The sequence below is a fragment of the Mastomys coucha genome, unplaced genomic scaffold, assembly GCF_008632895.1.
Source record: "Mastomys coucha isolate ucsf_1 unplaced genomic scaffold, UCSF_Mcou_1 pScaffold6, whole genome shotgun sequence".
Lineage (NCBI taxonomy): Eukaryota > Metazoa > Chordata > Mammalia > Rodentia > Muridae > Mastomys > Mastomys coucha.
The window spans coordinates 98,556,330-98,572,650 of NW_022196912.1; the positions used below are offsets into that span (position 1 = coordinate 98,556,330).

The following is a 16,321-nucleotide window of genomic DNA, read 5'->3' on the forward strand; positions in this document are numbered from 1 at the left end:
TCCCGCTCCCCTCTCTCTCTGAGACATGTATCTCTAGCTGGTCTAAAACGTACTATGTAGACCAGACTGGCCTCAAAGTCAGAAAGCTATCTGCTGGAATTAAAAGCATAATTTATTTATTCGTGACGGTGTGTGTGTGTTGTGTGTGTGTGAGAGAGAGAGAGAGAGAGCACGTGCGCACGTGCACATGTGCATGCACGCATACATGTATCTACATATGTACACGTACACATGGAAGCCCCAAGAGAGTAGAAGATCCCCTGGAGTTGGAGTTATATATAGGTGGTTGTGAGCTACCCAACATGGGTGCTTGGACATGAACTTAATGTCCTCTGTGGGAGAGAGCAGGACGTGCTCTTAACCACTGGGTCATTGTCTAGCCACAAAGCATCAGCTCTTGAAACCCTGAACTACCCTTGTGGTTCATCTACTACCAGAGACACCAAGTGGAGAGGCCCAGAGAGTACAGAGAGGCAGAGGGATGCTCCACTGAGCCTAGATTTTACCCATTCTCTGAAGGACCTTCCAAATCAGTTCAAATGCCACCCTGCAATATTCAGACAGTAACTGCAGGCAATGACAGCAGAGGACTAAGCAGACTTTCAGATCTCCACACGCACACTATTTTAGACAAAACAGCATGCTCCTGCCTTTATGTGCAGCAACCCATGTGGAGAGGCTGGCCTCCAGAAATGAAGCTGGTACTGCTACAGGATGCAGCACAAGAGCAAGTTTAACGCTTTCCCTCACTCCTTGCTGCCAAACTCAATCTAGTAGGCAAGCACATCAAAATGACCATTCAGGGTACCCTGAAACCCCTCATGCTCCATGCACTATACCCAATACAGGCACTGTCCAGGCCCACCTAGTGGTATGTCAATAGCTGTCACCACGGCTCCCAAGGTGTTCTGCACGGCCTCGCCCACCTTCCGGGCAATCAGCGTTCCACCTTCATCATCTGCCTGCGCCTCAGTCACATCTGTGGATAATACAAGAAATAGATAGCTGTTTCCTCTCAGTAGTCCTCTCTCATATAGGAGCTCAGGGAGCCACACTGGAACACTTCTGGATTCCCACAATAACTAAAAGTGACTTTTGGGGCCAGCCAGTAGAGACCCTGAAACTGGCCTGGCTATCTCTTGTCCTTTACCTCTCTAGAACTGATTTATAACTTATTTTTAAAGTCAAACAGATTGGTTTTGGGAGCAAGACCTAAGCTTTCTACAGAGAGAAGACTCAATCTAAGCTTGTCTGGCTTTCCAGAACTCATCAGCTATACACAGGTGTTTTCTCTCAGAAGCACCACTGAGCTCTGAGTTCAGGCCAGTCCACACTTAATCCTCTCTCCTGCACCTCCACCTCAAGGGTCAGCTGCACAAGTCTATGTAGCTAGGAGCTCAGAGAATGACTAGCCTTGGCCAGAGGAGCAACTTCTCTCAGAAGTGATATGGTTGGAGCAGTGAGCATCCAAGGCCCAGTATTCAGTGTATGCAGAGAGGAGTGGCTCGCCTTGCACCCTGGCTCGTCCCTCCTGAATCCCACATTACCTAACTGGACATTCCTGGCATCGTAGCAGTTGTCACACACTCGGACAGGTGCAGGTCCCCAGCCCCGCTCAGGCACTGGCCGGGTCTTGGATGAACAGCTGTCACAGAAGCCCTCACCACAGGCCCGGCAGTGATGCTTGGTGTCATTGTCCTTGAAGGATATCGCACACTGGTTGCAGCTCTGTTCCAAGTCCAAAACAAAACAGAGAGGCAGAGGTCTCACATGCCTGCTTGGCTGGGGAATGGACATGACCCAGGGGCAACCACAAACTCCTGAAGGTGGGTTCCAGCTCAGTCAGGACCCAAGCTTTCTAGTAATAATAGTTCCCTGAATAAAGAAAGGAGAGGGGCACAGTGTTTCCTGTTACAGGTGTTTGGGCAGAAACTAATTCCAGGCTGTGGGTACCCTAGAGAATTGTGGATCAAGCCAAGAAATGACCTCAAAAAGACTCCTTTCTCCAGATCCTGTAGCTGTGATTCTCTGACATCTAGGCAATATTAATTGGCTCTCACAGGTCTAGAAATACAACCTACCACAGAGAAAACACTCACAGAACACAAAAGCTACTTCAGAAGCAAAGAAATATCCTGAAGCTGCACCCTTCCAAGACTCTCAGGGTAGCTCTAGGAGGGAAATGTGTGTGTCTCCTCCTGGAAGTGGCTTAGCATCAGGCAACATGGAGTAAAGGACTCCTACATCATACCAGGATCTGGGAGTTGGGCCTCCAGTAGGCAGGGGCAATCTGGTCCGTTAGCCAAGATGTCACAGCCTTGGTGGGTCCGAGGCTAAGCTCAGACACTGACTGAGCCATAAAGTTCATCCCATCCAACAGACGCTGGGCGGCATTGTTGTTATCCTTCAGAAATGCATCAGTCTGCAAGGAAACAGGGGTTCATTAATCCCCGAATGCGGGAACGAAAAGGAGAGGAATATCTGGGACCAATTCAGAACTGTAAACCAGCAGGGAAGGCAGAACAGGAAGACTGGCAATCTCCTTAGGGCTGGTAGTATCATATACTGCACTGATGTGTTCTCATCAGGGTGACCTGATTGATGTACAGCTGTTCAACTCAGGACTAACTTTGCTCTGCCGTACAGAAGGTGATGCATCCTATAGGAAGCCTAAACCAAGCTCTTCCAGTTCCTCTAATACATGTATGTCTCTAAGATAGCTATTTCTATAAGTACAGTAGCTATTACATTTGTATGTGAACCCTGCTGGACGGTGGACTCTGAGAATAGTGATCTACCTTTTCCCAAGTATCTAGCTCAATCCTGGACATACAGTACATGCTAAAACAATAAACGAGCTGGCAGACACAGAGTGCGATGTGTTCTAGCTTCAAGGCTGAGAGGAGCACAGCTGAGGGGTTGTTTTCATGAGACCGAAACCAAAGTCATCACTTTACTTTCCTGCTTTCCAAGACCAGGCTAAATCCTTGAGATAGGACAACCTACACCATCAAGGCCATCAAGTCAAGGAGGTGGGCTCCAAAAAAGATACCACATAATGGTAACAAACTTCTGATGGCCCAGAGATTCAGTGTGAAGGGGGTGAAGCTGAAAATCCTCAACTCCATGCACCTGCATGGTCCAAGAAAGCTCCAAGGAGGGTGTGTAAACAGGACTGATCTGAAGTCTGGATCTAGACTGCCCTTTAAAGATGGCTCTGTAGACAGGATTAAATGCAGTCTGGATCTAGACTGCCTTTGAAGGCCTGTGTAGCTGTTCTCCCACTTGGCTCTATAAAAGCATGTTAGGAATGAAAAAGATAAGGCCCTCTGAAGTCCCGATCACATTAGGGACAAGCTCTTGAAGGAGACTATGGGATGCTGGTCTCTTTTCTTTGGATTCCTAGCCTTGAGGCAAACAGGTTTCCTCTATCACACATTCCCACCAGGATGTACTATTTTACTGTAGTCCAGAGCAACCCAGCCAATTGGTCATGGATAGAAACCTCCAAAAATATGAGCCGAAAGAAAATTTTCAAGCTGGGCGGTGGTGGCGCACGCCTTTAATCCCAGCACTTGGGAGGCAGAGGCAGTCAGATTTCTGAGTTCAAGGCCAGCCTGGTCTACAGAGTGAGTTCCAGGACAGCCAGGGCTACACTGAGAAACCCTGTCTTGAAAAACAAAAAAAAAAAAAAGAAAGGAAGGAAGGGAGAGAGTGTGTGAGAGAGAGAGAAAGAGAGAGAGAGAGAGAGAGAGAGAGAGAGAGAGAGAGAGAGAGAGAGAGAGAGAGAGAGAGAGAGAACTTTCTTCTTTCTAAGCTGGTATGTGTTACAGTAACAGAAAGCTGACCTAACATGACTATGGGTTGAATGCTCTGCCTGAGTTTAAATAATATCACTACAGGAATTATCCAGCAAGGGGAGTGACAGACAGTAAAATAATGCTCTCTGAGAAAAGTAGTTGTGTTAGATTTGTTATGATTCATGAGTAATCCCAAATATGAACAGTGACTTGATTTTATCCTAGGACAGCACCTTTCTAATGTTGCATCAAGCTAGCCCCAAAACTCCTGGGCTCAAACCATCCTCCTATCTCAGCCTCCCAAGGAGCTTAGAACAAAGGCACACTACCAAGGGCAACTGTGAGCAATGACTGATACAGAATCACAGTACTTACTAACTGTACCAGTGTCTCCTAAACAGATCTAGTTTTCCAAAGGGGAAAGAAAACAGTAAGAGATGCCAACCATAATTCTATTTCTAAGCTGAGCCATGAACACACCTTTCATTTCAGCATTTGGGAGGTGAAGTTAGAGGATCACAAGCTTGAGGCCAGCCTGGACAATGCAGTGAGACTATAGTTCATTTTAGAATGTACCTCAATGAAATTTCCTGCTCTGACAGGGTTCCCAAAAAAGGAACTAGAGAAAGGACCCAAGGAGCTGAAGGGTTTGCAGCCCCTTAGCACGAACAACAATATGAACTAACTAGTACCCTCAGAGCTCCCAGAGACTAAACCACCAAACAAAGAGTACACATGGTGGGACTCATGGCTCCAGCAGCATATGTATAGCAGAGGATGGCCAAGTCGGTCATCAATGGGAGGAGAAGCCCTTGGTCCTGTGAAGGTTCTATGCCCCAGTGTAGGGGAATGCCAGGGTCAGGAAGTGGGAGAGGGTGGGTTGGTGAGCAAGGGAAGGAGGAAGGGAACAGGGGTTTTTGTTTGTTTGTTTGTTTGTTTTGTTTTTTGTTTTGGAGGGGAAACTGGGAGAGGAGATATCATTTGAAATGTAAATAAAGAAAATATCTAATTTAAAAAAAAAAAAAAGAAATTTCCTGGGGCTGGTGAGATGGTTCAGTGGGTAAGAGCACTGACTGTTCTTCCGAAGGTCCTGAGTTCAATTACCAGCAACTACATGGTGGCTCACAACCATCCATAATGAGGTCTGACGCCCTCTTCTGGTGTGTCTAAAGACAGCTACAGTGTACTTAGACATAATAATAAATAAATCTTAAAAAAAAAAAAAAGAAAAGAAAAGAAAAAGAAATTTCCTGCTCTGGAAGATGGCTTAGAAGCTAAAGCGTTTACTGCTAAATATGACAACAAGAACCCAGTTCCTGGGACCCACATGGAAGCAAGGGAGAACCAATTCCCACATGTTGTCCTCTGATCATGCTGTAGCATGAGTTCACACATGTGAGTGCACACATACACACAAACACACACACTTTCCCAGAACACAGAAATAGCTTTCTCACATATAGTCACAAAAACACATTTGTTAGTAAGATGCCATAAATTGAGTAGATGTCAAAAATAAGAAAACGGTAAGTCAAACCATAGCACCAAGTCAACTAAACTGTCATGAGAAAAACGCAAGAAAAAGGCAGGTGAATATACTTGAGCACATTGACTGCTTGGGCATGCCTATAGTCTCAGCTACTCAAAAGGCTGAAACAGGGAAATTACTCAAGTCTAGGAGCTCAAGGCCAGCCTGAGCATCATAGTGTGACCCCATCTCTGCATAAATAGATGAACAATAAGTACATTTCTAAAGATATGCATATATGCATACAGAAAATGAGAAAGAACATACAAGATGAAGTCTTATTTGCTGGTTGAGAATGTTAAGACTAATTTTCAGCTAGTTCAATCAAGTTTGTGTTCCAATCATTTGTATAATGAATAAGAAAGCAAAGAGCAAGAACAGGATGGGCTTTATAGATCATGTCTCTCTAAACTAAACCACTCACTGCTGAAATTCATGGTTGACTTTTCTACTGTAAGCAAACTCCACCTCTCCAGACACAAACACCCAATAACTGAATAGGACAAAGAAACAGGAGGGAAGCCAAGGAATAGTTCTTACTCCAGGCCACACATGTACAATCTCTGTCCGCACCACCGTATCCACAGGATCTTGGTTCCCAAACCAGTACTGGCGGCTCCGATAGACCACACCACAGTTAGGACATTCGATCACATACCTACAAGGAGGCAAGTCAGCAAGTCAACAATGTTACTCTGCCAGGTGCCAAGAAGACAAGCACAACAAAACGAAACCAACACTCTAGCCGAGTTATTCAAACTCACCCAGACCAGGCATACTTTGCCAGACCCATCCAGGGAGAGTCAGTGGAGGCAGATGTTTTGGGTACCACGCTGACTTCCTTGCCTCTCTCATAGCAGGCCTGAAACACGGATTATTCTGCCAGTTTATTCTAGGTACTCTGGCCCCATGACCTCACACCCCCACCCCACAAATCACCACACCAGTTGAGGGGTACATGCCTTGAGTTTAGCACCCCAGAAGGAGGCTAATTTCTCTTAAGAAGCCAGTGCTACAGAAGGTACTGTACATTAGTCTGGGACAAGAACTATGCTCTAAATTCTATTCCTGTCACAGACAGGAAAAAAAACCATCTAACGTGGTTTCCTGAGAAGAAGCTCTGCTTCTCAGGCCCTTAACCCTGAGCTCAACAGGAGGATAAATATGCTGAAATAAAGAAGAGGCTCCAGAAAGCGCTGCTGGGTCATCCCTTTCTCATTCTGACCAGTGCAGAGTTTCTAGGATTTCCCTGTTGGAGTGAGGAGAGGGTCGGTGGACTCACCTTGCAGGTGTAAACTCGGTTGTCATATTGGTGTGAGTACCTACAGCGGCTCTTGGCTTCATGAGGCACCCCTTCCTTGCCGTGGTTCATGCTGTTCTTACATCCTGCCCTGAAGGAAACCAAACACAACAGTGAGAGGGCTAAGAGGATAGTATCACACAGAAGTGTCTGGCTCACCAAAGCCAGACCTGCTTCCTACGCACACAGGGAGTGGTGTATCTGTAAGCCCCCTTTCTGACTTCAACATGATTACATCTCTAGCTTTTCACATAATGTTTGGAAGTCTCTTGGCTCATATATCTCTTTGAATACATGGCAGAAGACAACTTTTGGTTCAGGATAAACAGTCACATATCTGAGGTCTTAGAATGGCTTCTAGTGTAAACATCTATAGCAATATCACAACAGAGAGCAAGCAACTATTACTCTGAATGGGGAAATGGAGAAAAGGAAAAATCAACCTGGCTCCTTGTAGAAACAAGAGATAGAAGACTTGAACTTGACTAGAGATGAAAGCTGAATAGGTCTTAAGAAATTAAAGAAAGACAAAAGAGATATAATGGTCTTAAGTCAGAATGCTCCCCAGTTGAAGTAACTGTTTGAAAGGATTAGAGGTGAGGTGTAGCTGCTTGTATTCTAATGCTAATTGGGTCCACCAAAAAAAAAAAAAAAAAAAAAAAAAAAAAAAAAAAACGGTTTGCAAGAGAGGGTCTACATACAGCTTCTGGGAATCCACTCCCCAGTTAATTCTGATTGATAAATAGAAATGCCAGCAGCCAATAGCTGGGGAACAGAGACAGAGGCAGAATTTGGAGTTCCCAGGCTTGGAACCTCAGGAAGGAAGGAAGGAAGGAGAGATGCCATAGAGAGAGAAGCAGAGCTGTCGTGTAAAGGGGCCAAGAGGACTCAGCCCAGAGGGTGGCTCAATTGGGTTTAAGAGCATCCGAGATGGAACATCGAAATCAGTAAGTAGTAACTCAGAATTATCAGTGAGAGGTAGATTCTTTTTTGTTTTTTTGTTTGTTTGTTTTTTTCAAGGCAGGGTTTCTTAGTGTAGCCCTGGTTGTCCTGGAACTCACTCTTGTAGACCAGGCTAGCCTTGAACTCAGAAATCTGCCTGCCTCTGCCTCCCAAGTGCTGGGATTAAAGGCATGAGCCACCACTGCCTGGCTCAAGAGTTGCCCACCTATTGTGCTGCCTAAGGCATATTAAAATATAAAGTCTGTGTGTGTCTTTCTTTTTTCTTTTTTCTTTTTTTGTTGTTTTTTTTTTAAAGATTTATTTTATTTATTTTATGTATATGAGTACACTGTAGCTGTACAGATGGCCGAGAGCCATCATGTGTGTAGCTTCTGGGAATTGAACTCAGGACCTCTGCCAGCCCCGCTCGCTCGGGTGTAATTCACTGTAGCTGTCTTCAGACGCACCAGAAGAGAGCCTCAGATCTCATTACGGATGGTTGTGTGCCACCATGTGGTTGCTGGGATCCGAACTCAGGACCTTTGGAAGAGCAGTCAGTGCTCTTACCCGCTGAGCCATCTCACCAGCCCCTTTTATTGTTTTTTTCAAGACAGGGTCTCTCTGTATAGCCCTGGCTGTCCTGGAGCTCACTTTGTAGACCAGGCTGGCCTGGAACTCAGAAATCCGCCTGCCCCAGCCTCCCAAGTGCTGGGATTAAAGGCGTGCGCCACCCCCCCCACCCTCCCCCTCGCTTCTGTGTGTGTCTTTCATTCAAGAACAAACCACTGAAGTGGGCAGTTACCCCATACCAGGATTTACTAAAATATTAGTACTACAGGGTGGCCTTGCCTCCGCAGGTAGGGCTTTGAGGTTTTAAAAGCTTGTGTGACCTTAGAGAACATAAGATGCCTGCTGAAAGACCTTGCCAGGAATGCACACTCCCTTCCTGGAATGTTCCAGCATTACAAACTTTACAGGAAGCCCTTGTAAAGAAGCAAGGCAGGTGCAGATGACAACCAAAAACGTTTCAGTTCCCCCTTCTGGTGATTAAGACCACATCTCACCTAGGGCCACCAATGCCAAGAAAGGTCAGCAAGGACCTCAAATGGGTGTAAACCAATTCATGCTGTTACTAAAGTCTACCCTCAAGAACTGTATAAAAGCTGACTGAACAAGCTGTGTGGGGTCTCCAGCCTCTCCTTCAAATCTGGGATGACCCCAGTGCACTAGAACAATAAAATCCTCCTGCTTTTTGCATCGATCCAGGCTCCATGTGGTTCACTCAGGGGGTCCCTAGTAAGCTAAGGCTCGATAGAGTCTTACAAGCTCAGACCATTCCTGGTTCATATTCTCATCCCCACCCCCTCTGCCTTATACATGTGTCTCAAGATTAAGTTCTAAGCTAGGGTTTACCCTAACTCTCCAGCACCATGCCTGCCTGCCTGCTGACAAGCTCCCCACCATGGTCATGGACTCTAGCCCTCTGAACCTGTGAGCCCCAAATTAAATGCTTTCTTTTGTAAGTAGCCTTGGGCATAATGTCTCTTCACAGCAATAGAAAAGCAACTAAGACAGTAAAGTTAAGCCATATGGTTGCCAGAATGTAAAAATAAAAAGCTAGCCCACAAATTGGCAGTGTATCCAGGGAAAGCTTAATGCTGAACCACAAAAACTTTCAAGTGAACAGCAAGCTCTGCCATGCTGACAAGGCAGAAACAGAGATCAGCATTTTAGAGTTTCACCGTAGTAACAGAAAATTCTGGAAATCTTGCAGATACTCAGAGTGAAAGGTGATGACCCAACAGTGCTTAATCCTCTCATGATGGACTCAAGCAGAGCAAAAGGATGCCACCCTGGCAACTAAGATTTGTTCTCTCTTCACAAGTGGGACTCTCCAAAAAAAATGTCCTTGCCCACTACTGCACAACTGAAGACATGCTCACCCAGGTTAGAAATGGTTCTGTAGCCCTCAAATGGGGTGCAGCATCCAAGGCCTAAGGTCATTCATAAAAGAGTAGGTTCAGGTTTCCTCCCATAATTGGGCAAGAGTGGAGGATATGGTGGGCCTGATATGACCAAAACAATTCGAAGGTGAAGGGAATTCTGAGTTGTGTCTACAGGACAAGGAGATTACAACAACCTGGCTTTGACACACTGTGTTTAAACTCATGGGATCCATCAGGCAAGTAACAAATAAGACTGATTTAATTACCTTCAACAGCTTAAAGTGATACAGCAATCCTCAAAGTAAGGTCCTAGAAGCAGGGTCACCCTTATCTGGGAATTATCAAACCCACCAATTCTCAAGTTCTTTGCAGATCTCCTAAATCTGAACCTGACTAAGCAATCTGCTTAGCACACTTTGGATTCCTCTGATTCACACTAAAATTTGTTGAGTCACTGCTCTAACCCCTCTGTGGCTGTGGCCAAGTGGGTTCCACAGAGCACAGCAGCACCCTGAAACCCTATCAAGACACGGGCACATGTATCTCAGGCCCGTCCAGACCTACTGTTCCAGAGCCTGGATTTTAACAACTAAAGGTGCTACAGATTAAAGATGGAGAATTATTCTAACCCAATGCTCTCAGCTTAAGGTACACTTCTGAATACCTCTGGAGCCTTGTAAATCACAGCACACAGCCCTGATCCACCCAGGGAAAACCCCTGGATGTGGGGCCTTGGCTTTAGTTCTGAATGTTCCTTAGAAAATTCTGTGTTCTCAGGGTTTTCATAAAGAAAAATAATCCCACCGGGCAGTGGTGGTGCACGCCTTTAATCCCAGCACTTATGAGGCAGAGGCAGGTGGATTTCTGAGTTCGAGGCCAGCCTGGTCTACAGAGTGAGTTCCAGGATAGCCAGGGCTATACAGAGAAACCCTGTCTCAAAAACACAAAAACAAAAATAAATAAATAAATAAATAAATAAATAATCCCCTAGGGTTAGCGCCTATTACAAAATTCTGTCCACAGTCAGGGATTGAGTGTGGGGACCCTCAAGTGTGACCTGAGTAAGTACAGTCACATGAAACCAAACAATGAAATAGTTATCGAAGAAACAGAGACAAGCAGGCAACCCAGTCTCCTGCCAAGAAAACTGGCTACACAGGAGGCCAATCAATTCACATCTACATCAGTTTCATGGCAGGAGGCCTGGTTGCCTGCTGTGTCTCTGTTTCCTTGATAACTATTTCATTACGTGTCCCAGAATCAAACTCAGGTTGTCAGGGTTAGCAGCAGGAACCTTTACTTGGAGACATCTTGCTGGCCCAAGCCCCACCAGATTCTATAATTTAACTAGCAAACGGGTGACTGACCCACACACCCAAGTCAGAAGCAGCACTCTGACTGAGCCTCTGGTTTCAAGCTGGAGGACAGGCATGGTGGCTCTCACTTACCCACAGCTGAGGCAGAGCGAGGAGCAGGTGAAGTACTCATCTGGAAAAAAGGAACTGTGCGCCATCTGGTCATCGGGGATCTCACCACTGAAGCGGTCACTTAGTGCCTGCCGAAGAGGTAAGGTGGTCTGTGAAGGCCCTCAGGTAGCCTGGGCTCCAGATCCCCCTTGCCTGCCTTCCTAGGATGGCTCACTCACTCCTGCAAATACCACAGTAGAGAAGGGTGCCCCATATATAAACTCCTCCTTGAGCCCAACCTGCACCAACTCTCACCACAGGAAGCCTTGGAGAAAGCAGCCCACTGCCCAAGAGATCAAAAGCAGACGGTTACACTTTTCCCTTAATTGGCTTAGAAGTCACAAGTTTCTCCCGAGTGCAGCATTTTATTCAATAGACTGTGATCTTCATCATATATACTGACTGATGTTCATGTCCTTTGAGAAAGAACTCAGACTCAAGGGTAGGAGCCAAGAAACAAGCTGAGAGTGTTCTAGGCTTCCCTCCTCTAAGCACTGGCTCCCCAGGAATGCTACTAGGCCACAAAACTATCTCAACATAGAAAAAAAAAGTCATCTGTCCCACACAATTTAAAAAAAAAAAAAAAGAATTTCCCAGTCACTTATCAACTCTATTAACTAAAAGTCAGCAGCTGGCCAAAGCAAACACTGAACTGAGAGCTGAGAGCTTGTGGAGCAAAGAGGACATCTCGTGTGCAGAATGCTTCTGTTTCAAATCCAGACTCCACTATCTGAAGTGTCCTTTAGCCTAATGATACAAACAATAATGGGCTGCCCGGGCTCTAGACTTGAAGAAATGTCTCCATGAGATCAAGCTGTAAGGCATTTTCTCAAAGTTATCAATGGGGGAGGGCGGGGCCCATTTGGACGCCCATTGTGGGTGGTGCCATCCCTGAGCTCATGATCCTGGGTTCTATAAGAAAGCAGCCTGTGCAAGCCATGTAACAAGCCAGTAAGCAGCCTCCTCCATGGCCTCTGCATCAGCTCCCGCTCCAGGTTCCTGCCCTCACTTCCTCCACTGACGGACTGATCTGGAAGGGTAAGCCAGATAAACACTTTCTTCCCCAACTTACTTCTTGTCTTAGTGTTTCATCACAGAACCCCTAAGACAGGCTGTGTGTCTCCAGCGTGATTGGCATAACTAACTTTGAGGATAATGTTGGGAAAGTAGGTCATCATCTTCCTATTAAGTCACCAAAAGATTTGGCAGGTTATTTTTATATTTTAAAAAACCAAAGAAGATAATAGGGTAAAACTTTGACAACTTAACTACATCTGGAATTAATTAAACCACGCAGCTGGGCACAGCTGTGAGGAATTCTTCTTGGTTGGATCATTTGAGTCTGAAGACCCACCCTAAATCTGGGCCACACCCATTGATGGCCGCCCACATAAAAGAAGAAGGGAGCTTTTGCTTTTGTCTGCCTGCCCTCACTCTCACTGGCCAGCTCGTCTCTCCTGTCCCTGAGCCATTCCTTCCCTGGAGTTAGAACTACTTCTTCAGGATTGCAATGTGGACTGTAACTGGCAGCTCTCTAGAGCTTCCCTGGAACTCCGGCACCAGACTGGGATCAGCTTTATTAAAAAAAAAAAAAAAATACTGGATCTCTGGCCTATCTCTCAGGAGACAGCTACTGCTGGTCTACTAGGAACACAGCCTAGAAACCACTCTAATAAATCTCTGTGTGTGTACACGTATGATCATTCTATCAGCTCTGTCCTTTAAAGGCGTCCTGATATAAAAAAATAAATGGAAAATCTGCATTAAAACCCAAGGCCTGTCAAGTCACTTGGGTGTGTAGTGGAAAGTGCTGCACTCTCTGTTTCCTTTGTTTTAGAATGGGCCATCCATCCCTGGACCACTCTCTTCATCTGCTCACAACAAACACTGAGCATCAAAGGAGCCTATGCATGTGAAACATGGAGCACATTAGGTGCTGCTGCTGCTCGCATCTTGTTACAGGTTTTGATGCTCAGATAGCTTTCCATTCATTCTCACTGCCTAAACAGACAATGCACAGGACCTGAGAACCTTTCTCAGGCTGTATGCTTATAATCCCAACACTGAAGAGGTGCAGGCAGGGGACCAGAAAGTTATGGTGATCCTTGTTTAAGGCCAGCCTGAGCTAATGAGGCCCCAACTCAAACACAACAACGGAAAAGAGCCTCTCCTTATTGGTCTTCATGGCTGCTAGTGCCTGCAGATGAACACTTACCTGCAAAACAAATGTTTATTAATTTAATGAAGTGTCACAGAGATATACAGATTGCCAGGGAAGGAACATGGCATCTGCCCTACAGATGGCAGGGGGAAACCAAAGAACAGCAATATTATATAGCCTTGAAGGTTTTACAACAGATAGGCCAAAAGCTAATTTAAATACTTGTCTTCATTCTGAGTCCGTCTCCTGCATCCCAGTGTGGCCTCGAATTTACTATGTGGCCGAGCTAACCCAAACTCCTTGATCCCCTCACTTTCACCTCCAAGCCCTAGCATAAAGGATGCCACGGTGCTCTGGTAATGCCTGCTTCCTTAAAGATAAACATGCATACCTGGCTAGCATGCAATCACTATCTGGGTTGAATTCAGAGGAGAAATTTGTTACCCAGCAACATTGATAGAACACTTTATATCATCCCAAGTGGCTCAGTTTACTACTCTGAAAGCTCTTTACAGACATGGGGGCAGTGGTGACTCCTAGTGGCTCACACCTTTAATCCCATTACTCCTGAGGCAGAGGCAAGTGGATCTCTGAGTTCCAGGCCAGCCAGGGCTGCACAGTGAGACCTTGTCTGAAAACAACAAAAACGACCATTTTAAAGTATCTCTGAGCTTTTCCTGAAACAAGCTGCAGCTCTCCCCTCATGGCACTTATGTCTTCTCTGACCAGACAGTCTAACTGCTGCATTGTGTTGTCAAAGGAACAGTAGCCTCTTATGACATCAGAGAGAGAACTCCTACACAAACAAGTCTATCCCTTTAAATTCGGGGTAAGAAAACTAGTCTGCCACTTCTTTCTCAAGTCACAGGCTGACAATCATATATCAGGCCCTGACCTGCTTCAGGATAACTTAGGAACACCAAGCACATGGAAAGAGAATAGTAACTCTTAAAAACAAATCAAAGGTAGCATATCTTAGACAAAGGATGGGAAAACCGCCTTCCTTCCACTTTGTTTCCTGGTACAGACAGAACCTCCTACCTGACCCACTGGCTCAGCCAGTTCAAAATTCCCAAGCCCAGGTCTAGGGTCCTAGGTCCATTCCCCAGGACTAAAAAGAATTTCCAAACCTCACATCATGCCATAGTTCTTAGTCTCTCCTCCTGAGGTCTCAAGCTACAAGGGAAAGGCAGGGGAGGGCTTCTCAAGAGTGCCTGTGAAAGTATTTGAGGCAAAATTGGGAGACCTGGTTGCCTGGGAACCAGATGATCTTGAACTTTAGTTGCCTTGGCAACAGTAGGGGCCTTTCTATTGTACCTTTAAGGTTCGCCCCAGTTATCAGGAGCTAGCAGTGGAAGGCTGGTTGCAAATGGCTATTCTTCAATCAGTGCTGCCACCCTTCAGCAATAACTTCATAAATATTTAGCAGGTGCTTCCTAATTTGATGGGATTGGAAAGTTTCTACATTTAAGGATCAGAGGCTAAAGAAGGTATCACATGACACCTACATGGCTTCAACCTGAAAATGTATCTCCTGATTATTCAGAACTGTAAGTACAGATATCCACAGTTATTAATTTTCAGTTCCCCTTTCGTCGATATTGGTTCTACCTATGAAAGCATGTTCACAGGTTATCTATCTAGGCTACTGCTACTGTGAGCCTTATCCCAACCCAAGGAGTGGTTACCCCAACTGAGACTGGTACTGGGGACTGGAGAACACAGTGTGTCCAAATGACAGGGAAAGTGGTCCTGTTAACAGGTAACCATTTTCAGGCGCAAATGGGCAAGCCACTAGTGGCTCAGACATCACCGACACGTTCAAATTGCAGCCAGTGCATGTTCCCAGTGTTTCATCCCTTTTCATAAATCTCATTTCCAAAGCTGTTCTTCCCATTCAGTGATGAGCATGAGTGAATGTAAGAAGTGAGGGTACTTGCCTAATGTGCTAGGTCCTGGCTTCAATCCCTAGGACCCAAACCACAGAGAGCATGAGAGTAAGGCCAGGCACGGGAGCAGATGTCTTTACTTTCAGCAGAGGCAGAAAGATCTATTAGAGGCTGGCCTAGTCTACAGAACAAGTTCCAGACCAGGCAGGGCTACATAGTGAGACCCTGTCTATCTTAGTCAATGTTCTACTGCTGTGAAGACACACCATGACCATGGCAACTTTTATAAGGACAACATTTAATTGGAGCTGGCTTACACATTCAGAGGTGTAGTCCATTATCATCACAGCAGGAATCATGGCAGCACACAGATAGACTTGATGCTGAAGAAGTAGATAAGAGTTCTACATCTGGATCCTCAGGCAGCAGGAAGAGTGCCAGTGGCCTGGCTTCAGCATAAACCCCCAATGACATGCTTCGTCCACAAGGCCATATGTCCTAATCGTTGTGAAGTGCTGCCACTCCCTAATGACCAAGCATCCAAATATATGAGCCTGTGTGTGCCATTCTTAATCAAGCCACCACACTGCTTCAAAAATGGAGGAGGAAGAAGATAGAGGAGAAGGATGAGGAAGAGGAAGAGGAAGAAGAGGAGGAGGAGGAAGAAGAAGAAGAGGAGGAGGAGGAAGAAGAAGAAGAGGAGAAGGAAGGTGGTGGAGAACGTCTTTAATTCCAGCACTCGGAAGGCAGAGGCAGAGGCAGGTGGATCTCTGGGTTTTGTTTGTTTTTTGAAATAAATTCTCATGAACCCAGGCTGGCCTCAAGCTCACTACGTAGCTGAGACTAGCTATGAACTTGTGATCTTCCTGCCTCTACCTTCCAAGTGCTGTGACTATAAGCATGTACCACCATGCCTAGCTCCCTGGCTTTTAAGTTATACAGGTTTCTCTTTATGACTGTTTTCTTTTTAAAGGTTCTAGAGATAAGAGTCTTAATCTGTAGCCTCGGCTGGCCTGGAATTCACTATGTAAAACAAACTGGCCTTGAATTCACAGTGATGCTCCTGCCTCTGCCTCCAGTGTACCATAATTTCATGAAAACACTACCAAATCAAGATGTTTTTCAAAGAAGCAAGGAAACTTTATTTCTGGCAAAGCTAAAGAACTGGTCCCAAAGTGTCTTGCTGTGTACAACATAAGGGTCTTGAAATCTTGCTTCTTCTCTCAGTCTCTCTATTAGTAGTATTGTTTATTTCATGTCTTTACACTATACTATGGTTTTCAGAACAG

General features: G+C 45.6%; 1 protein-coding gene across 13 annotated transcripts in view; it reads right to left on the minus strand.

Moving 5' to 3' along the window:
- Window positions 1-16,321, minus strand: part of Zfyve1 (zinc finger FYVE-type containing 1) — a 76,516-nt gene that overhangs the window by 3,732 nt on the left and 56,463 nt on the right. For 8 of the 13 annotated variants that reach the window (XM_031357125.1, XM_031357123.1, XM_031357121.1 and 5 more), the window contains 7 exons: window positions 10,965-11,071; window positions 6,611-6,719; window positions 6,093-6,190; window positions 5,869-5,986; window positions 2,252-2,422; window positions 1,548-1,728; window positions 866-979 (listed from right to left, as the gene is read on the minus strand). In XM_031357125.1, the coding sequence (XP_031212985.1) occupies window positions 866-979; window positions 1,548-1,728; window positions 2,252-2,422; window positions 5,869-5,986; window positions 6,093-6,190; window positions 6,611-6,719; window positions 10,965-11,071 (898 nt within the window). Of the gene's footprint in view, window positions 1-865; window positions 980-1,547; window positions 1,729-2,251; window positions 2,423-5,868; window positions 5,987-6,092; window positions 6,191-6,610; window positions 6,720-10,964; window positions 11,072-12,054; window positions 12,077-13,693; window positions 13,890-14,273; window positions 14,471-16,321 lie in introns of those variants that run through there. The other 5 variants (XM_031357130.1, XM_031357129.1, XM_031357128.1 and 2 more) reach the window with 5 other exon arrangements.